Here is a 23939-nt window from a genome sequence, read left to right as displayed (position 1 = left end):
CGTCTTTTAAGCTGGTTGGCATCAGTTAAAATGATAATCTAATTAGTAGCAGTTCTATGATCAGCTTTCATATAATTCAAAGCAGATTGTTCCAAACCTTTTGACACTTCGACTTGTTGAAGGCAACATTGAAATCATTGGTTAGATATTTACTGAATGGACCTTATATTGCAGAAAATCTGTCATGGATTTGGAAACTAGTAAATCCGCCAAGGATTAGAAAACTTAAAATACCATAGACTTAAATAGATATACCATTTCAACAACATTTTACCTACATGTAACCTTAATTATATTTTAAGTAAATGAAATATACATAGACTCAAACATTCCAGCAGTCAATGTATATTGTCATGTAAGGGGGTGCTCTTTTTTGTTTTGTTCTAAAACCTTGATGCAACAGTGGTGAACATTCTGGTGATAATGCTAGAACTAGTATACCGGTATATCATTCATGCCATTTGGTTCTTTATTTGAAATTATGTCGTGTACAATCAGATCATTAACTTACTTGATAGTATGCAAGCATTGTAGTATCAAACCGAAAAAACAACTAATACATTTTGTATTTAATTTCTTTCAGCATGCACTATTTTTTTAAATTTTACATAAACAACCTTCACTAACTAGTGAAATATTTAGTCATTCCTAAACATGCAATGTTATCTCATTTGGCACTCATACCACACCTTTTTATACAATGTATCTATTGATGTGAAGTGCAACGTTCTGAGTATTTACTTTTTAACACTGGATGTGTGCACGTTAATGATAAAGCGAATGATTAGGTATGGTGTTTGGTAAATAAATCAAGATATAATGTAAAGGTCAAATCGTAGAACAAAAACACAAGTCAGTAGAAACAAGACCTCCTCCTTAGTAAAAATATGTTTAACATCTAAGCGAATTACTTTACTAAAAACATAAGTAGTTGTTCTAACAAAATGAACTATGTCAGAATGGGTAACAGTTTGTTTTTAATTTTTTAAATTTAGTTTTTTGAAAGTATTTATTCGAAAAAAAAAGTTGTATCATTTTCAAGTTTGTTTTTGTTTTTGTTTTTGCTTTTTTTTGGGATTGTTTTTACAGAAGCATCTTAATAATTTGATATGAACAACCAATAGAAGTTCCAATTACCGCGGGAAATCCCATTCTTATCAATTCATTTCAATTATTCAACCTAGAGTGGATAGTGTTGTCTCCTTGCTTGATACATACGATCGACAGTCTATTATTTGACCCATGGGTTTACATCCGTTTTAACTTTTAAAGGGTATATGTACAATAAATAATTCTAAACGAATACATAAATGCTTTCACGCGATTATATAATATAACACCGACACAAAAAAAAAACCTAAATCTTATATCCTGATGTTTATATGTTTAAAAGGTGGCAATTATACAAATTTACGTTTATTATTTGTACTTAAGTTTGATAGTGTATACATATCACCTTCGTTTATTGAGATATTTATCAAAAAAATTATAACCTCAAATAATGATTAGCAAATGAGGGTTTGAATAAGGGGCCTTTCATTTCGTTACTTTTTTATTGTGTAGACGATTCTTTTTTTAGATTTATAACGACCTTTACTATGTATTCCACATATTTCAGAACCTATAAATTAATGTTTATTCTCCGTCTTTGCCTTTCATTGTCTAGTCTGAATACCCCACCAAAATCTCATATATGTTAAAAATGTAGGGAGAAAAGGGAAAGCAATCTAAGCCCAATTAAGACAAAAAGACCACGACATTAATTGCCGATATATTTTGTAAAAAGATGCATATTCATTTGCATATTTTGCTCTCTCTCTGGAAATATGCATTTGCAATGGTAATAAGAATAAAAAAAAGAGAAAAATTTTGAAATTAAAAGGACACCGGTGTTTTCGAAATGTTTGTTAGTTAATACGACTTAAACAGTAGCTTGAAATTTGCTTAGATATTATAATCATACTTAGTGCAAGGATTGTAATTCATTTGATCGGTAATTTGTGCATTTTTCCTTTGATGTGAACTCACTGTTATTGTCAGTATCTGTTGACTGGCCGTGATAGTAAAATTATTGGATCAGTTCGCAATTGACAAGCGCGAATGTACCACGTTAAGATCTACTTTCCCTTTCATACACAAAATCACACGTGATTTGTTTTTTTGCAATAACGCACGATTGTTTGGTGGATTAAAACCACTTGTTATTCTTTGAAACTTTCAACAAAAGTTTGTTTAGCCTTTTTAAACGATTGCATAAAAACTTCAACAGAAAATGTACGAAAAACCAAATAAACTTAATAATTGCGTTATCTGCGAAATTATTTACTTTTTACAAGGAGGTCGTACTAACTATTGTCCATGCTATGACAATCCGAGATTTTATTTATTCATTGTCGGTTGCTATTCCTGTTTGTTTTTTTTTTCTTCTGTTCCTTGAAAAGTATTTGTGTAACCTGTTCAGCCACTATAAAGCGTTATAATTCTGACATATTTAAACGCAACACATAAATAGTGACTAAAAAGGTTTCGCTATCGCACTAGGACCGTTAAAAATGGAGAAAAAACATTTCCGACAATTTTTTGAGACTATCTGACAAATGTTAAGAAGATGAGTGTGGTTTCCTTGTCAATTTATATACACCTCGAAATATATACATCTACAAAACGTTTGGAGTGGAACAGATACAGATAAAAAGTATATATTAACCATAAATATAGTCTTGGTAGCAGTTGAAATAATTTTAAGTCGACTGAAAATGAGCTTGATCAGATTCGTTGCCTCCTGCTAGTCCAAAGAATTATGAAGTCTATCAAGGCTGTTATAATTGATCGACGTCGTAGGATGGCGTCCCAGAATAAAAGCCTTGCCAGACGTCATAATTATTTGAGCTAGTATAATTTGTAAATAAATATCCGCTTACACGATGCTTTCCAAATATTATTTGAAATCAATGTGATCATTGTCAGGATGAACGCTGAGCGTATAATGTCAGACAAGATAAATTTTATCAATAAGCCAAAGATTTAATATTAACTTGAACTTCTAAATCAATAACAAATCTGCTGTTTCATATCGTATCATTCTGTGGTTTGTGAAAACTAAAACTAAAATGGCTTACTGATTTTTTTCGGAATTTTTAAAGTGTCCAAAGCAAAATTAATGACACGCGTGCAATATTTCATTTTCAATATTTTGTGCAAGAAAACACCAGGTTTACTGCACTGTGACACAATTTCAAATGACGTTATGCAGCGTGTGACGTCAAGTGTGATTCCCCGTGATTCGACGCGATAAAATAGTTCGTTTCGGGCTAACATTTCACAGTGACAAAATCAGTATCAAAACACAAAGTCCTTTAATCTATAAATACAGAGAAAGTTAAACTGAAACATAATTTGGAACCTCTCATAGGATAGCAGTATATCAGTGATGATATACACATGATACAGAAAAAGTTAAAAACAAAACAAAAAACGATAGGCAGTTTAAAAATTTAATTAATCATAAAACATAATAAATTGGAAAAACTGTTAAATTATTAAATGAAACAAAAATCATATTCAAAGCAAATATAATGATTTAAAATGTCTGACTAAATTGGAAACTGAAAAAAAACACTGTGTTAGTGAAAACAGGTCAAATTCATTTTGTGGAAAACTATGACAAAAGTCAGCACTTGATTTCTAAGATGAGAATTAAGTAATCAAATTCAAATTTTTGAGCAGACCGTGTTTAGGTTTAGAGTTTTATTTTCTAATATCAAGTTTGTTTGGTTTTTTGTTTGTTATTTTTTTTTTTGGGGGGGGGAAGAAAGTACGATTTTTGAAGTAACAAAAATTCCCAAATTTCTTTTCGTGTCAATGTCTTAAATCAAATATTTTGAGGATAAGTAAAACAAAATCACTTTGTGAATATATGACCAATTGGACAATTATAAGAATTGATACAGTGTCTCTAATTCAATTGTCCAACGAATAACACATTTTCTAAAGGCTTTGTATATACATGTTTCAACGACAGTAAGGGAACTGGTAAAAAACATTGCTAATAAAAAACATTCCACAGTACTTCTTTTAGTAGAGGGGAATATACAAGAACAACGGCACCAGGATTTTAAAGTCAGACTGAGTATTGATCTTCGTAAAGTATTTAATCAAACAAAAATTTAAAAATCGAAGTTAAGTTTGAGTAACAAAAATGTGTTCGTCAATCCATTACGTTGAAAGCAAGATTATAGTAGAACCTACAAACTGTGTCCTTAACAAGTTAAAATAATACATGCATATGATAATATAGCGACCAAGGATACAAGCGAAGATATTGAGTAAACAAAATATAACCAAGCTAATCATATTATGTAAAGTGCAGGGTTTCCTATTTAGAACACTATAAAAACTATTTTATTGCTTTTAATTTAAATATATTTGGTTTACCACAGAGTGTTTTGTTTGTTTAAAACATATTATTTCCTTTAACTTCTAGTACTGTTTGCATGCAAGCAATATTCATCTCTTAGTTGCATGGTAAACTTTTTATTAAATAATAATATGCAAATAAGTATGTAAAATTGAAGTGCTTTCATTGGCAGTAGTCATATATTCTTTAGTTTGAAGTTTTGATATTTTAACAGGATGAATGTTTCTGCTCTTATAATTGTCAATGATATGCTTTTCATGAATAACATAGTGATCAGTTGGGTTAATTGTGGTTTGAATTCATAAGTTAAATACAAATCCGTCGCTCATGTAGAATAAGCAATGAATCATAAATTGTTAGTAAGATCCATGTACCTTTAACGGAAATTCAACAATCTCAAACCACAGCTTAAACCCTACAACCACGAAAGTTGGCAGTGCTGGGGCTCCGTACATTTTTCATACTACCACTTCGGAATTGAGTAATTACGCTGCATAAGTGAAAAGGGTGGTCCAAGGCAGGGTAAAAGGAAGTATGTAATAAATTGAAATCAACATGCCTGTATCGCCATGAAATGTTATTAATCAATTTGGTAGCCTGACATTATGGCTATCTATTAAATGTAAATAAATATAATTGTTATCTGTGTATTGACTTACATATTTGATTTGATGAATCCCTTTTATCAGCTTGTCTAGGGTAACGGACTTACTTATTTACGGTAAAGTACGTTTTGACAACAATTTGATTTTATTTTCCCTTCAGGATTTGGTAAGTCATATATTGAATATCGATATAATTTGTAATACTATTTGCCAAGTATTTTTCTGGTAAAATTAATTAAAGAATCAAGTTTAAGGCAAAGCATAACAAACAAACAATTTATGTGGAATTAATGGCCACAGTTCACTTTGAATGACGAGGTCTGACATGATAACAGAATGACGACATGATTGTTTTAACTGACAAATCTGTGCACCATTGGTAGCAATGGATGCTCAAGTTCCTCCAGGTTAAATTCTAAAGAGAACGAGGGCCATGATCCCCAAATACGTCGGGTCTTATTCGCATCACCCCCTGGTTTCAGGGGAGTAAAGATTAACAATTTAACAATTTCTAGATCATAACACAGTTAAGCTCGAACTGGTACCAATTCAGAACCGGCCACTCATGGTATACATGAGATGGTCTCAACAGAACTTCCTGCGGTAGCGCAGGAAAGTAAAAAACTAATATGATCCGACGTACAATACAGGAACGGATCATGACCCCTTAATCTTGCCAGACCCCGCCAAACAACCTTATACTGTGACAAAACATTTTATTACCATATAATGAACAATTATACTATTATTTGAGATATAAACTCTGAAAGTTCATAACAAAATTTAAAGTTCTATGTGTGTTCCAGGTGGATAAACTAAAATCATACTGATTGTTCCAATCTCATTGCTGGTGGCTGTTTGTCCTGGTAAAACTGTATAACACTCACTCGAATTTAGAATACGAAGTTCTCAAAAGTTTGTTCGGCAAGCAGTTCCATCGGCTTAGTTTAGTCATCTTTATTTCGTCCAACAACGTAGTATGTGTTCAAACTGCTCTCTGAACAGCCTGAAAAATTAATAAAACAGCAGCAGACACAAGTAATTGTTGGTAGATTGTGAGGGGAGGTGGGTGGGTTTTGAAACTTTCACTTTCCTAGAGCGGCTAGTTCAATTGTGTGGCTGAGTCACGTGATGTTTATAAGCCGCAAGCAAAATGCGGATCGGAATGATACAAATGTCATTTACGGAAAATACATATATTAATCAAATCTCTTTCATTAAATTGGTTTATCTTAAAAGTGATAAACCTTATTAATTAAAGAATCAAGTTTAAGGCAAAGCATAACAAACAAACAATTTATGTGGAATTAATGGCCACAGTTCACTTTGAATGACGAGGTCTGACATGATAACAGAATGACGACATGATTGTTTTAACTGACAAATCTGTGCACCATTGGTAGCAATGGATGCTCAAGTTCCTCCAGGTTAAATTCTAAAGAGAACGAGGGCCATGATCCCCAAATACGTCGGGTCTTATTCGCATCACCCCCTGGTTTCAGGGGAGTAAAGATTAACAATTTAACAATTTCTAGATCATAACACAGTTAAGCTCGAACTGGTACCAATTCAGAACCGGCCACTCATGGTATACATGAGATGGTCTCAACAGAACTTCCCTCCCCCCCTTTTATTTCCTCTTAATCCCTTAAAAACCATAAGAAATGCTATTCCAAATTAGACCTCCGGGAAACGGCGAATTTTTGGAGATGACAGGAAAGTTTCAATACCCCCCTGTATGTTGTTCAAGTATATATTATAACCAATATCGGATAAGTGAGTTCCGTCATATCTATACAAGTTCAACTCTTGAGCTCGGATATTGGGATGCTGAATAACACAGTGCCCATCATTCAAGACATAATTGTTAATGGCCGAGTTTACTCGTTTGCGAGATCTTTCAATAGCTTTTCCATCTGTAGCACCGTGCCAATATCTTCGCATTAGCATTTCGCTCCATACGATGCGAGTGTTAGGTAGAAGTAAATGTAGACGCAAAATATCCCTTTCAATATTTTGGATAAGTTCCAAGGTTTTAACTTTTACCAGATCATTGGAACCAAGCTGAATGACTATCATGGCGGGAGGAGAAAATTTTTCAACTGCGTGTAATACTTTGGCATTAAAATCATTCCACAACATACCCCTTTTTCCAAACCAGCGTATGTACACCCCTCTGCTTTGAAGACCAATGTTTGGGCCCCCGTGTCTCGTTTTTGCATTTGTCTGTGCCCAATATACAATTGAAGATCCGACGAACCAAATAGCTTTTGAACCTAAAAGGATGTATATAATATGTATTATAATATTAAAACACTTCGTGAGCTGTAATGAAATTTAAAGACTCAGATACGAATATAGCGTAAATATGCAACGGAAGACCATCGGCCGCACTGCTTTATAATGTCGTCTTTAACACCATTTTTTGCCATATCAGTTGCTCGTCCTATCCGAAAAGAATGAGAACGAATGTGAAACGGTAGTTCACAGAAACCCTAACATTTTTGAAGCAGAGAACAAAATTGGTATTAAGTTAAGGCCAAACCATTAAAATGTGTATATAATTTATTTGACCCATTAACACCGGAGAAGCGAACCTGCAAGTAAGATTGTAATAGCCTAATAGGACAGATATTCGAATCGGCATGGCTCTGAATGATCAGAGTTATGGAATGTGCTTTTGATCGGTTTTTGAGCTGCATAATTTTACATGTAATTCGGTTTGGCCATTACTCTTATCAAAAGTGATATCATCACATTTTAAAGCATGTCCGCTTTCGTCAGTACGACTGTTTATAGCCAACTCACTTACTCGAAGCATGGCAAAATACGCAAGAGAAAAAGCGGAAGAAAACAATAAAGTTTCATATTGAGAATTGCAAACGCTGCGTAAACTGTGAATTAAACGTTTTAACAAGTCGAACGATATCGGTGTTCGAACATCTAGTTTTTGCGGATTTTTCCTACGCAATCCTTCAATCATTTTGCTGATGATGAATGATTTCGTGTTGTCTGTTAAATTGTTAATCTTGTGTGTGTGGGCCAATCCGGAGATGTAAGTAGAAACAGTAGACGCAGAGAAACCTTTGTACGACAGGTATGCTATGAATTGAGCTATTTCGTCGATAGGTACCGGCCAGATATCACGATAGTTATAAAAAAAGCGAAACTTTTTAAAACATTCTACAGCTGTTTTATAAGTTTTCCAGGAGTTCGAAGCCATTGAACATTTAAGTAATAGGTCTGCCTCGTCTTTTAAACTTTCCATAGATGGGCCGGAATCGTGTGTGGGTTTGCATCTGCTGTGGGGCATAGTTTCCGGAACTTCTGAAAATCACAACGAGAGAGGGAGTCAGCAAGAGAATTCAAATGACCTGGGATATGTTCGGCTTTAATCAATATGTTGCATTCCAGGCAGGCCAATACAAGTTTTCTGATTAGGGACATAACGCTTGTCGACTTTGAAGACTTTTTATTGATTATAGAGACTACACTCTGGTTATCTATGTGAAATAAAATTTTCTTGTTTTTTAACATGCCTCCCCAAATGTTCAAAGCAACTACTACTGGGAACAATTCTAGAAAGGTGATATCGGTTAAAATTCCAGAAATTATCCAATCGTGGGGCCAACTCGCCTGGGCCCATTTCCCTTCAAAATAAATACCAAAACCTTTTCCGACCCCACCTGCACTGTCAGTGAACAATTCGAGATCTGAGTTAGATGACCAGAATTTATCCAGAATTACGGTAGTACCGTTATAGTTGGATAGAAATAGTAACCAAATATTAAGGTCTTCTTTCATAGCCTTAGTTATTCTAGTTCTGTGATGGGGCCTACGCAAATTGCAAGTGGCGTCAATCAAACGACGACAGAACGCTCGACCCGGAACAATTACCTGACATGCAAAATTTAGTATACCAATCAAAGATTGTAAATCCCGAAGGGTGATTTTGGATCTACCTAAACAACAAGAAATTCTGGCTTTTAACTCAATAAGTTTGTCTTCGGGTAGACGCATTACCATGTTGATGGTGTCAAATTCTATACCAAGGAATATCAACACTTCCGTTGGCTCGACCGTTTTTTCCTCTGCTAACGGAACCCCCCAGATTTTACAAGAATCTTGAAAACACTTTAGAGTGTCGTGGCATTGTGAAGTTTGTGCCTCGCCTCCAAACAGAAAATCGTCCAAATAATGTAATATATTGTCGTTTTTTGACTGTTGCTGTACAACCCAATGCAAGGCGGTGGAAAAAGATTCAAATAGCGCCGAGCTAATACTGGCCCCCATTGGGAGGCATTTATCAAAGAAATACTGATTCTCAAATTTGAACCCCATCAGATCAAAATCACCCGGAGAGAGTCTTAGCAAACGAAAAGCCGATTTTACGTCGCACTTGGCCAAGAGTGTGTTCTTTTTCAATCTGTGAATCATATTGACAGCGTCGTCTATACTTGAGTATTTTACAGAACAGTACTGCTTGTCAATAAAGTCATTAACGGAGTGATTTATAGGAAAGGACAAATTGTGAATTAACCTGAATTCTGAACTAGATTTTTTAGGGATAACCGAGATCGGAGAAACCCGAAAGGTGGGGAATGGAGGATCTGAAAAAGGACCAGCTACCCTACCCAGGTTAATTTCTTTAAAAATTTTGTCCCTAGCTATGGTGGCTTTCTCCCCAGTCAGCTCTTTAGAATCAATATCCATAGGAAGTCTCGGACCGGAATATTTTAATTTAAACCCAGTTTCGAGACCTTGGATCAGGTCTCGCGCAACCTCTTGATACGGGTAGTTTTTGAGAGCTTTCTTTACTTCATCGACGTTTATTGGCGAATTACCTAGAGAATACAAATGTGTGTAACCTGCAAATTAAAACAAAAACAAACACAAATTAATTAACATGATAAACTATAGTAAATACAGTACAAGGAGAGATAACTCGCCCATTTCTAAAAAAACAAGTTCAGTTGTACTGAAAGAAATCTACATATAATTTCTTGGAAAAATAATATTTACAAAACAAGGTAAACAAAGCGGAATTAATTCCTGCAATCTAAATAGGGATGACTACCATTACATTTCGAGCATTTGTGCGTAAATTTGCAATTCTTGCCAAATCTACAAGTACCCTTGTTATTGAAATATCTGCATGTAAACACGCGGCGTTGTCCTACATTTTGACTCGACACCCCACTTGTTGATGAATTCCCACTATGTAATTGAAGGTTGTTGCCATTTGAAAGTCCTGTATTAAAAGAAGGACTAACGTTCGGAATAGATACACATAGCAACCACAATTCCATATCGACAACTCCCCATGAAGAAAAGGGGGAAAAAACTTTACGTAATCTAAACTGCTCATCGTAATGAACCCAGCCTCCAGTGTAACCTCTCGAGGCTGCCATTCTGACTGTTTGCATGTATTTGAAAAACTCCAGACCTTTGTTGGGCCATTTTTCGAGCAATACACTTCCATAAATCATGAAAGCGGAAGTCCAGACATGAATACTTGTTATGGGACTTTTCTTTTGGTTAACTAATGATAAAACCCCCCCTTTTAATACCAGATCACCCTCTAAATTTTGCTCGTTTACAAGGTCCCGAGTGGATCTAAGAAGAATGTTCAGGTCAATGAACTCACCGTTCCATATTTTTTCCTTAATTTTGACCGGAATGTGAGATGAAATGGGATCAAAAACACTTGAAATGTATGAAGGGGATTGGTCCACTTGTACATGTTGTAAACTAGTATCTAAAGACCCAGAACCCGACCCGTGAGTTACAAAATGATTTGAGACAGATAACATACCAAGGTTGTTGTTTGCTGGACTCATCCCGCTGGGGCCAGGTAGTGGATTGGGAGGTATCCAAGCTCCCCTTGGTCTGTCCAGTGCGTCTCCCGCGTTACCATTTGGACTTTCTGTATCCATTTCATCTTGAATCCTGAAAGGAACGAATGGGGGTTCCTGATGTGCGTCTGATACAATGCTGATAACTGGACCACTAGCAATTGCCAAATTAGAAGAATCGGTCGCTGTACTAGAAACTTGTACGGTTCTTGTCGTGTTCTGTGATTTTGAAAGTGCTCCTCGTGTGGACGGCACTTTGCCTTTTCTATATTTCTTTGCTGGACCTGCAGGCTGCTGTGAAACCTTTTTGGGAACATTACGAGGCCTCTTTGGTGGTTTCATAACTGATTTGAAATCTATAAGTTGCGGATGTCGAAGATTTCTTGACGATTGTCTTTTGAAACTTTCACTTTCCTAGAGCGGCTAGTTCAATTCACTTTCCTAGAGCGGCTAGTTCAATTGTGTGGCTGAGTCACGTGATGTTTATAAGCCGCAAGCAAAATGCGGATCGGAATGATACAAATGTCATTTACGGAAAATACATATATTAATCAAATCTCTTTCATTAAATTGGTTTATCTTAAAAGTGATAAACCTTAATATATGGATGCAAAACAAACAACAATTAAAAAAAATGTTTTAACGTTTTTATAAAATGCATGAAATAAATAAGGTTGCAGATATCCATGCATCTGGGTGTTGACACCAAGATACATCAAATTTATTTTTGTTTTTATTTGTTACTTGCTAATTCTGGAAGTTTCGTTTTCTGTTCTGCTGTGTTTTGTTTTTATTCGTTTTGTGTTGTTGTAATTATCTATTTTGTTTTGCTATGGTTAATGATAATTTACCTATTGTAAAATAGTTAAAATGAGTTTTAACCGTTTTCAGCAGAACATTTTAATGATTGCATTGAAACAGTGATTTTTGTCACTGCTATAGATAGAAATAAGAGTAAAGTAGGAGTCCTAAAATTAACTTGGTTTTTGATTAGTTGGTACAGTCTTTTTTGTAGTATTTTGTGAAATTGTGTATGTCTACATAATTTGGTCGCTGATGGAGAGTTTTTGCATTGACAGTCATACCAATTTTCATATTTTCAAATATTTATATTGGTTTTGTTTTCGACAACTCTTGCTATGGCGTTGTCGGTTTATCTAAACGTATGAGTTTGAATACCCAACGATATATGTGTCCGATCTCTTGCTAAAGTCTAGAACAGAAATAAAAGAGAAGGACCGTTTGAGTTAAAACCTACGCGTAATTTTGCCAACAACATTCAAATTGGCTCATTTTTTTGTTGTCTTTGTATACCATTTCCCTTGCATTCGTATGATACGGAAAGCTTTGTTGATGAAGTTATAATCTATTTTGATATCAAATCGTCCAAAGATAGTTTACCTATCTTTCTCGAACAGTTGCACCTATAACCCATTTATCAAAACAAAAATACGCATGTTATATACATAGAAGTTGAAGGTATTTTTTAATATACAATATTGCAACGAAGAATAAACGATTGTTTTGTTTGTTTGTCGCATAGAATCGTTAATCACATATAACCGCAAACTTGCTTACCGGCTTCAACAATTCATCTCAGAAACGGAATACTAAAACTCTTAACTTTATAAGCATGGTCCGGTTAGTTCAAAACCTAAAACCTTAAAGTCATAAGAAACCTCAAATCAAAAAAAAATTATTGCATATGATTTTTATAACTCAATGGATAGTTTTCATTATAAAACTTATGTACATATACTTTTTTCTGAAGAAAATTCTGAAATTTATTCATATTTAGAAGAAGTTTACTTTATTTGAATAGCTTCCTTCCAGCAAGCAATTCCCCCGACATATTTTCCGTATGCAAGGTGACTTCACGGTGACCACAATACGCATGGATGTCCTTAAAATAAACTATTATCTGAATTTACATGTTAAACACGTGCTCAATTTCCATGCTGTTTTGTTTATTTTTCGTCAATTGTTGACAAACAGGTGACAATCGTTAAACGTCGGCTTCAAAACACGAACTTTAATTACCTGCCATATTTTCACAACAACACTGACCGATTGAAAAAAAATTGACAATTATACAAAATTTACACGAAAAAAATGATAAATTCGAGCACAGAAGACTAACTTTATGATGTTTATATGCATTGGTTCAAGAATTGGAAGAATATTATTTTTCACCGGTCACTTGTTTCTTATGACTTTAACTGACAAAACATATTTCAAAAGTATACGAAACAGCGTATAGAGAAAAAGACCCGCCGTGCCCAACAGATCAACTCGTAATCTTCAAGACGGTGTCAAAATGACCAACATACATTTTAAGAACACAATCCATTAATCACACAGAAATGAAAAAGGTTAGATAGACATCTCTACAAATTGTCACTTTAAAGCAATTAGAACATGTAGAATATACTGTCAGAAGTTGATTTAATTCAATTCAATGTTGTCCACATCTTCCGGGTTACATAATTATGATATAAACGGGAGTTTTTCTAGCTATAGTAACTCAAAGATGGAATGCCAATACATTTAAACTTAAGTAACAAGGTCCCGACAGTACCTTATCTAAACATAAAGTAAATAACGTTTTAAAGTATACAAAAATGTATCTATAGAAAAGTTTTTTTTCCAAACGGATTAACATGTAATTGTCAAACTAGTTTTCAATACGACAAACATACATAGAAATGTAAAAGATTACACAGACGGGTTTAAAAACTGTCACTATAGCACATACACCTTATTACCTATATCTATGTACTAGTAGTTAAAGTTGATTTTTATTTATTTTAAAGCTGTCCATCTTCTGGCTTACATAAAAAAAAATGGAGTTTTTCCAGATAAAATATCTCAAAGATTACCAATTACTTTAAACTTAAATAGCGAGGTCCTGGCAGAAACAGTTTTAAAACATAAATTGCCTACTAAATAACATTCAAATGTCTATAAAACAGAATTAATTGAAATGGATAAGTATCCGACGGATTAACTTGTTATCGTCAATGTGGTTTCCAATACGACAAACGTACATAGACATGTAAAAGATTATATAGACGGGTTTTCAAATTGTCATTATAGCATATAAACTATATTGTCTTTAGCATGTTAAGTTGATTTATATTTTTTTTCAAAGCTGTCCATCTTGTGGTTTATATAAAACCGGTAGTTTTTCTAGATAGAATATCTCATTGAAAACCAATTACTTTTAGCATTAGTAGCAAGGTGCTGGCAGTAACAGACTTTAAACATAAACTGCCTACTAAATAAGATTCTTAAGTATATAAAAACAGTATCTATATAAAAAGGTTTTTTGTCAAACGAATAAACTTGTTATCGGTATTAAAGGTGGTTTCCAATACGACAAACATGCATTATACATGTAGCAATAAAATAATATAATCACATTGAAACACAGAAGGTGATACAGACGGATTGGAAAAATGTTTTAATAGCTCTTAACATCTGCATCTAACGTACCTTGTGACAGTCAGTGTCATCCTGAGTAAATGTGCAAAATAGGACTCATATAGACAATTAAGTTGATACTTAATTTTAATTGATAAAATAAAATTAAGAATGGAAATGGGGAATGTGCCAAAGAGACAACAACCTGACCATAGAGCAGACAAAAGCAGAAGGTCACCAACAGGTCTTCAATGCAACGAGAAATTCCGGCACCCGAATACTTCAGCTGGGCCTTAAATGTTCACTTATTGACTTTATTCATCTCATTGTAATGGAATTAATTAATAGTCAATAACAGATTTGTTCGCCTGAAATTAACCCATACTGATTCAAATACATTTATGATCCAGCTCGGAATAGACCGTACGAGAACACTCATACGGTCCACCGTACGCGTATGTTCTGACCGTACGAGAATAATCATATGGTCAAGAACATATATATATCCCCGTGCAAAAAATACGTTTTTCTTGGATAACCACTATCAAGATTACTTGAGATCAAATGTATGGAAGATAAATTGTATAGGAAGACAAAATTGCATAAAATTAATATAGAATAACAACAAATTGATCTACTCAAACAAGACATGTAGAAAAGGAGTAATCAAAATACAAATTTTGCGTTAGTATTGAGTAGACTTCGTTTTCCCAATTTTATACTGATACCAAAACTCTGGTTTCTGATCATGTTATACCCGAGTACTGATACTAGTTCACATATGTAATCAAAAAAGCTAAAATACGTAAACCGTCTGTGTTCAAACTATACTTTGAACATCACTTTATAATGAACGCCCCGCTTAAATGTATCGATACTATACAAACAAGATATCTTTTATGAACACACAAAAAAAACCTGTTATGTTAACAGGAACATTTAAATGGTCTGCTGGATAAGCTTAACTATTCTCATGTCGAAGCCTTTCAAACCTGACTATACTATATTGATAAAGTTTATTGTATAATGTGACCAAAGAAAGTTATTTTATTGACAATCATACCACATCTTCTAGTTTTTATATACTGAGTCTTTAATATGTTTTCTATATTCCAAGTGCAATTGAGTTAGGATCAAATTTATAATACCATTGACCAGTTTACAAATAGTTTGAATTAATATTAATGCGACCTCTAGCTTGACTTTACTTAGAGATTGCTTACGCATGTGTTTTGCATGAAACAATGATAAGCATATGTTCATAATTTATGACATGAAATCAAAAACGTGTTTGCTTGTCTGTGTGCATATATATTTTGGATTATGGACTTTCCGAATTGATTTTCCTCTGAGTTCAGTATTTTTGTGATTTTACTTTTTTCTATGCATGTTTACATTAAGTCATATGGCCATCGGGATTTTTCGGAGGTCATCTCGATGTTAATGTCAAAAACATAATAGAAACTTAGATACATTATAACGATATATAACAAGTCCATGCAATCATATTTGTTTTTTTCCCTACATTTTAATTAGTAATTTAGAAATACGTTTTAGTATGTTATTTTTAAAATGGGAGAATTTAAGTCAAACATGTGAAGATGTCGAATTGACAGCTAATGTCCCTTTCACTGTGTTATGCACTTGAAATTATGACGGAGTACATAATGCCTTTTCGGAAGTAAAGTAGATCATGAATCAATAATTATATTACTAGGTTGAAATTTAAATGCAATATATAAGAACACAATCTAGAATAAGGTCTAAAAGATGGGTCAAGGTACTATTAAGTTAGACGGTTTGAATTGAGTAAGCCTTTGACGTAGTATATGTGTAGGACTAAAATTTATGGTGTGTTCCAGATTTATGGCAAATATCTAATTGACATTAAATAATGTCATGGAAAAACTAATTTTATGTCCACGCTGCCACTAACGATGACAGTTTTATTAAATAGCAAAGCAGGTAGAGGCCATTTTCAAGGACTTCAGTATTCCAATATGCGGAAACATAAACCCCTGCAAATGAGAACTCATCTGATTCAGATGATGTAAGAATACTTTTGAAACAACCCATAGTCATTCGTTGCAGTAAAAACGCTAGTGATGCAAATGTATGAAAGTGGATATGTTTTTGTGTTTTCGGTGTTAATGTTTCGTTTATGCTCGCTCCTTGTTTTCTTATTATCAATATCCTGTAATTACCTTGTCTTTTGACTTTTCCTTCAATTTTTTACTGTGCATATTGATTCGTGTTTTGCCTTTTATTAATAATTTGTCGTTATACTATTCAGCTTTCTTGTTATTTATTTTTATCCCTACGATAATAGTACTCTTTTCTTTTACATAACCAATCGCTTCTTGTCAGCTACTAGTATATTACTGCGACTACCTGTACTACATGTACTGTAACAAGTAATTGTTACCAAAGATATGGAAACAAAAACGAATGTGCAATGGATTTCTTATAACTAATTACATTTTTTTCGACAGATTTTTGTCTCATATCTAAACTTGTCAGTGTTGGGGAAAAAAAGGATTTTTAAGGAAAACACTTGTTTGAGGCAGGTCCTTGTCGATTAACGGACTTTCAATTTGATTTTTATCGTCATCATTTAAATATGTTTCAAAGATTTATTAACGCTCAAATGAATAGTAGGTCAAACGTCAAACTGCTATTTGGGATGTTAAGGGAGTTGATTAATTAAAGGGATTACATACTGGTATCTGTGATGATTTTTTTTTATCCAGTAGCTCTCATCTGTTGAAAATCTCAAAGTTTGCTTTGGGAAACCATAAACCATGCACATCATAGGAAATGCTTATTCTTCCGGTGCACATCCTTTTACCCCTAAAGCCTGTGGTTTTTTTTCACAAAACATATGGTTTTGTATACGATTTCTATAGTCTTTGTTCTTATATGTTTTCTCATACTTTTGTCATTTCGACTTGGTGAAATCATTGGTTTTATATTTACTGACTAGACCTCTTTTACAGAAAATATGTCATAGATTTAGAAACTAAAACTCTGCCATAGATTCGAAAACTTTATATTCAAAATGTTTCACAATCATACCTTAAAATTCCTAAGCTTATTATAATAAAGACATTGTATAGTCAAACTCAGAAGACAACGAATAAAATCTGTATATAATTCTTTCAACATGCACGATTTTTTTAATTTTCCATTTGTTTAAACATTTACCTATTTACATGTACACTTAATAATAATTTTACAGTTTGGTTACCCCTGACCGATGCATGTGCATTGACAAACGGTACATTTTTTGAAAAACCAAGCAGGAGTTGTTGACATTTTCCTCTTAATGATAACCTCATGTTACACTTATAAAGTAAGTATAAGAACACTGTTTTGACTTGTATTCAATAAACAAGCACAGGCGAAGCAAACTTTAACGTAAGGTAAGGGCATAATGACTACTATTTTACTAAATGTACTAATACATGTATGAAATGAGTTTCTCGTCACGTTCGTTTAATTTGCTTGTCTTGACACTGATCGTATATACGCTAGTTACAAACATTTAGCAATTATTTAATATTGAAAATAACGCGTCTTCTGATTGATTGCCAATGTTTTGTCCTATCAGCTTATAGACCTTGATGTATCCTGTGAATGTGACGTCATCAACGTTTTTTCACGATTTACGCCGGTTTGAAATAGAATCTCAAATTAAATGATAAGGATTGATTGTAATGTCTATTCTCCCTATTCGAAATAACATAAAAAATGTGGTGCACATTTTAAATAACCGGTTAAGCGTGTTACTTTTTTACAGGGTTCAACATATTTTTAATATTATTTATTCATAGACAGGAAAATATTAAAGTTATTTCTTTGATACTCTCTTCAATTCTCACATCTTCATGTCGAATTTTAGCAATATGAATATTAAAAGAAATATTTCATATTTTTTAAGTACTCATATCAATGGATATTACACGTGTGTAATCTGTAGGATAACTTGATACATTATTGCATATGGGGAAAAAATCATAATCACTTTTCCAAGTTTCCTCAATATTGCAGACAGACTATTATATTATTGTCAACAGTTTTAGGTCAAAAACTGGCGTGCCTCCAACCTATATTAAGCCCGCCAAATTGTGTATATACGTGACTGTCGCAAGTCGTGCAATTCAGTGGAAGCAGTTTGTTGTTGTATATATTTATTAAAGTTATTTGATTAAGTTCATTATTTTGTACATAAATCTGGCCGATATCTTTCTCGTTTGAATTGTTTAACATTTGTTATTTCGGTGCCTTTTATGATTGACTTTGTGGTTTTTGGTTTTACCCATTGTAGAAGGCCGTATCCCATAAGGTATTGTTGATAATTCCTATGCCACATGATCTCATGTGGAGAGTTGTTTCATTGGCAATCACACCGTATATTCTTTTTTTTTTTATATAACTTTAGCAGAACATTCAAGTATTGTTTTGTGTTATAGAATTACTGTCTCAATTGCGTTAAACTATATCTCCCGTCAACTAGACTTAATCACAAACATACATTTAAAGGTCAACATAAGATAGTTTATCATTTGAAAAGTGTCTTATATCAATCTCCAAAATCGATCACAATATTGATAAGTGTTTATTTTCTTTCTTCTTATGCAATTCATTTTGTGTGTGTCTCATGGAAAATTATAATTTAATCAAAAAGTAGTTAAATTGCATCGCTATGTACAAAAAAAATCTTCTTTGTCTTTGCAGGCTGATAATCGTAACGTGTATCTTTGGATTTCAAAGAAACTTTTACAGTTAATCTTCACTCTTTCATAATGCCGCTATTAATCTTTAACTTGCTTTACATTTGTTGCATGTTTTGAATATATTTGTATCATGTTTTTCGTTGACGGATCCTCGATACTCGAATGTACTGGCAATATAAAATCTCTCCGTATTGGGGTTCAAAACTTCCCGGCAACGTTTGCTCAACATTTATAACAAATCAAAATTTGATAAAAAAAAATCGACTTTACTCATTGCGTTAGGACATTATACATTACAAACCGTTCATACAACAGCTTCTGTGAGTGTTTTTAATTGATTAGAATTCAAATATGTAATATAACGAATGCAACCTAGATATGAAATTTTCTCGTCTATTCAATTGGGCTATATTTTCAATATTTTCTAATCGCTAGGAGAAACCAAAATCCATATAAAACTCCATCAAACAACGACTTAAATGTTATTGATAAGTTGTGCCCTTATGTATATCTACATTATGTCATGCGTTGCCTCCTAAAAGTATTTTTACTTTTTGACATTAGCCATTTTAGCTGTCACAAAATGTATGAAATTTTGAAAACAAACAAACTTAAATAGAAGTGTTTGAAAACAAGTCGGTCGTTTATCTAAAACGATAAAGAAATCTCATTGTTTATAATAAAATAATGTTAAGTAATAGTATACCAATTCACTTGACCTCTTGAAAGACCATTCAAGGTTGAATTCTTGGTTATACTTGTTTTGAATATATTTGTATCATGTTTTTCGTTGACGGTTCACCGGTACTCGAATAAAATGGCAATACATAATCTCTCCGTATTTGAGTTCAAAACTTTCCGGCAACGTTTGCTCAACGTTTATAACATATCAAAATTTGATAAAAAAAAATAATATCAGCTTTACTCATTGCGTTAGGACATTATACATTACAAACCGTTCTTACAACAGCTTCTGTGAGTTTTTTTAATTGATTGGAATTCAAATATGTAAGATAACGAATGCAAGCTAGATATGAAATTTTCTCTTCTATTTAAATGAGCTATATTTTCAATATTTTCTAACCGCTAGGAGAAACCAAAATCCAACCCAAACTCCTTCAAAAACGACTGGCTTAAATGTTATTAATAAGTTGTACTGTATAATTACATCATGTCATGCGTTGCCTCCTAAAAGTCTTTTTACTTTTTGACTCCATTAGCCATTTTAGCTGTCACAAAATGTTTGAAAATTCGAAAACAAACAAACTTAAATAGAAGTGTTTGAAAACTTGTCGGTCGTTTATCTAAAACGATTAAGAAATCTCATTGTTTATAATAAAATAATGTTAAGTATACCAATTCACTTGACCCTTTAAAAACCAGTCTAGGCTGAATTCTTGGGAATCTAGGAGAAGTTTTGTACGTTCTTTTTAATCTTATAAAACCATACATTGATTTTGCAATATAGAAATCAAATGTCAAATTCGCCCTGATTTCGAAATCCTTTTCTGCATTAGAAAATATGATAGTAAGTAGACCAATCATACCACATCTTCTGTATATGTATATTTAGTGTACACATGAACTGGCGTTAATGGCAATCTCGCAAGTAGGCTGAGCATATATTGTAATACCTAACTCGTACGATCTTCAATACAGTGAACTGCCAAACGTTTTCTCACTTATTTTTCTTGGCTATATAAATAAATTTTTCATAAAATTATTGTGTGGTAATTTCTAGTTGATTTTATGATTTTACAACTTATTGCCAATAGGAATAGCCTTTTCACACTTTCAATACATGTTATTGTATTTATCTTTCCAATCAAGTCTACAATATATTGTATTACAAAACTTGTTATATGCGTATTGATGTGCGTTTATGCATTGTTCATTCGCTAGAGATATTGGGGGAGTGTTTCAGATCACATAAACCATCTTAAAATTCGCCGCATTGTTGTCCCTGTTGCAAATCATCTTGCTTCTAAAATCACCTAATGTGTTTTTAATTTTTCTGTAACGTCTATTTATGGTAACTAGTACATATCTTTGTTGAGGGTTCAGCTGAAGCCCGAATCAATGTGCAGGATTTTTAAACTATATTGAAGACTTAATCATGGCATTAGGCATTTTTGTGCATTTTGGTTGCGTTATTATTGCTTTGACACATTATCCGTATCCATTCTCAATTTTTTAACATTATAACAAACAATTGAGAGTGACGAATACTTTTGGCCACACACTGTACGTACTCTTTTTAGTTGGTGCTTAATTTTTCACGCGAACGACGTCATCGAAACTATCAAATCAATATATTGTTGTTCGAAAAACACATTGACGGATTAAGTCATTTCTGAATAATTATATTTTTTTTAAAGTGCAACGCTCTTAATAGGATTGACTTTTGCCACTTAAATAGGTAAAAGGTCAAGTTGGTCGCGTTTTCTTTACAAGTTTTTAATATATCACACATTATCTCTTAATTTGACAACAGTCATCATCGAAACTATCAAAACAAATTGTTAGATTACTTTTCGATTAAACTTTTTAGTCATTTCTAAACATAGATATAGGAAGATGTGGTGTGAGTGCCAATGAGACAACTCTCCATCCAAATAACAATTTAAAAATTAAACCATTATAGGTTAAAGTACGGTCTTCAACACGGAGCCTTGGCTCACACCGAACAACAAGCTATAAAGGGCCCCAAAATTACTAGTGTAAAACCATTCAAACGGGAAAACCAACGGTCTAATCTATATAAACAAAACGAGAAACGAGAAACACGTATATATTACATAAACAAACGACAACTACTGTACATCAGATTCCTGACTTAGGACAGGTGCAAACATTTGCAGCGGGATTAAACGTTTTAATGGGCCCAAACCTTCTCCCTTTTTCTGAAACAATAGCATAACATCACAACATATAAAAACATACGATAAAATATCAATTAGCAGACTTAACTCAATCAAAAAACGTATGATTACACAAAGAATGCAAGAATGCATTTATTACGATACAACGCTCTTATTATTGACTCTAGACACTAAAAGTGTACACATTTATGATAAAATGATTGATTTTGTATGGTAATTTGCTAATAAGTCTTTATATAATATAGATGTCAATAGATATAACACTCAAAAACACTAGTTAGTAATAAGACCTCCTACTAAGTAAATAATATCATAATGTACTATATGTCAGAATGGATAAAAGTTAGTTTTTTTCTTTTTTAATTTTTTTGGAATTATTTATTGGACTGATAGAGGTATTTTTTTTAACCCATGCGTTTACATTTGACCATATAAGTCTATATATATATTCTTTTATATGTTATCTTATCCAAAATTTAGAAGTTTATGCATTTTAATGCATTTTTTATTTTTATGTATATTATTTTTTATCTTCTCTGTAACCTTTGTAATTGCATGGTTTTATGAGAATAAACAATCTATCTTTACATTCGTTGTAACTTTTAAAGGGTATAATAAATACATCTAAAAATGCATAAATATTTTTACACGATAAGATAATGTAACACCGTCAGAAAAAACTCACCTAAATCTTATATCCTGATGTTTATGTGCTTAAAAGGTGGGAATTAAACAACTTTACGTGTATTGTTTGTACTTTAATCAGATAGTGTGTATTTATCACCTCCGTTTAACTTGTATGATATATCGAGATATTTATCAAAAAACAATAACCTCTAATAATGATTTATATATATAAGGGGCCTTTTATTCCGTTAATTTTAACCTTGTATACCTTTTTTTAAAGATTTATTACGACCCATACTCTTTATATTTCAGAACCCATAATTTTTTTATTTTTTTATTTATTTTTTTTTTAAATATTTTTCTTAATTGAATACCCTACCAAGGCCCTCCTACATGTCCTATCTGTTCAAAATATATGCAAAAGAGAAACGCAATCTTTAATCATAGTTAAGACAAAGGGTCTTTGGCCTAAATTGCCTGAGAAATATATTAAAAACAAGAGAAGACGATGTTCTCGAATTTTCGTAAAGTAATACGAGTTCAAAAGTAGCTTGAATTGGCTCTGCTATTTGAATCATGCGTAGTGCAAGGGTTGTATAATTCATTATAGAGGAAAGTTAAAATGAAATTTATCTAGAGTGAAAGCATAATTTGGAACTTCTTACAATATTGCAGTATAGTAAAGATTATATCTCCTGCAGAAAATGAGTAGTAAAACTTTAATTTATATTTTATCTTTTCTAGGGATAAAATGTATACTTCCTTAACATAGTTTTCAGAATAAAAAATAATATCAGTAATAAATTAAAGGTAATAGATGTAGCAACTTAATATATAGTTTCTCAAAAAGCGCATGACAATGTGTTAGAGTATTTAGTTCCTTTATAAGATTAGTTCAAAATGGAACAAATATTATGATATAGTGTTTGCGAACTGAAAGAAATAAGTACTTGATGGGTTTAACGGAATCAAAGGAACTGATATAATAGCATTGTTAATAAAAATGTTAATCGTTATTTTGTGCAGTTTGCCTTTGATCTTTTTTTGTTATTTTTTTTTCATTTCATTCTAATCGCTTGAGATGGAAAATTATCGCTAGAAACTAAGGAGGCACGTGACGTTGTTAATTAAATTGAAATAAAATTGACAACGTCGACATAGGTAAAATCGCAATAAACAGACTAGTATTGGTCATCTCAACTCGATTGCTTTTCTGCCGTACAAAACAAAAAACAATCTCGTTGAGATGATTCACGATAATCTATAATTCCACGGAAACTTCTGTAAGGAGCGGGAAATATACAAGGACAATGCACCGCAGTTACAAAAATGAAATATAAAGGCAGTCTTCATTTTCGTAAAGTTTATAATCAAACAAAGATTAAATAAAATCT

At 32.7% G+C, this 23939-nt stretch overlaps 2 protein-coding genes across 9 annotated transcripts in view; one reads left to right on the top strand and one right to left on the bottom strand.

Moving 5' to 3' along the window:
* Nucleotides 1–23939, top strand: part of LOC134692032 (uncharacterized) — a 61998-nt gene that overhangs the window by 21351 nt on the left and 16708 nt on the right. For 2 of the 8 annotated variants that reach the window (XM_063552379.1, XM_063552378.1), the window contains exon 2: nucleotides 17539–17652. The exons of 2 other annotated variants lie outside the window; for them this stretch is intronic. The gene's annotated coding sequence lies outside the window, so the exon portion shown is untranslated. Of the gene's footprint in view, nucleotides 1–5064; nucleotides 5189–17538; nucleotides 17653–17698; nucleotides 17723–23939 lie in introns of those variants that run through there. 4 more of the 8 variants (XM_063552380.1, XM_063552381.1, XM_063552382.1 and 1 more) reach the window with 4 other exon arrangements.
* On the bottom strand, nucleotides 9755–11291 carry LOC134693324 (uncharacterized). The gene has a single exon (XM_063554077.1). It carries the CDS (start codon nucleotides 11217–11219, stop codon nucleotides 10068–10070), a length of 1152 nt encoding a protein of 383 aa, XP_063410147.1. The 5' UTR covers nucleotides 11220–11291; the 3' UTR covers nucleotides 9755–10067.

The sequence above is a fragment of the Mytilus trossulus genome, chromosome 12 (genome assembly GCF_036588685.1).
Source record: "Mytilus trossulus isolate FHL-02 chromosome 12, PNRI_Mtr1.1.1.hap1, whole genome shotgun sequence".
In the NCBI taxonomy this organism is placed as follows: domain Eukaryota; kingdom Metazoa; phylum Mollusca; class Bivalvia; order Mytilida; family Mytilidae; genus Mytilus; species Mytilus trossulus.
This window is presented reverse-complemented; position numbering and strand designations above follow the sequence as displayed.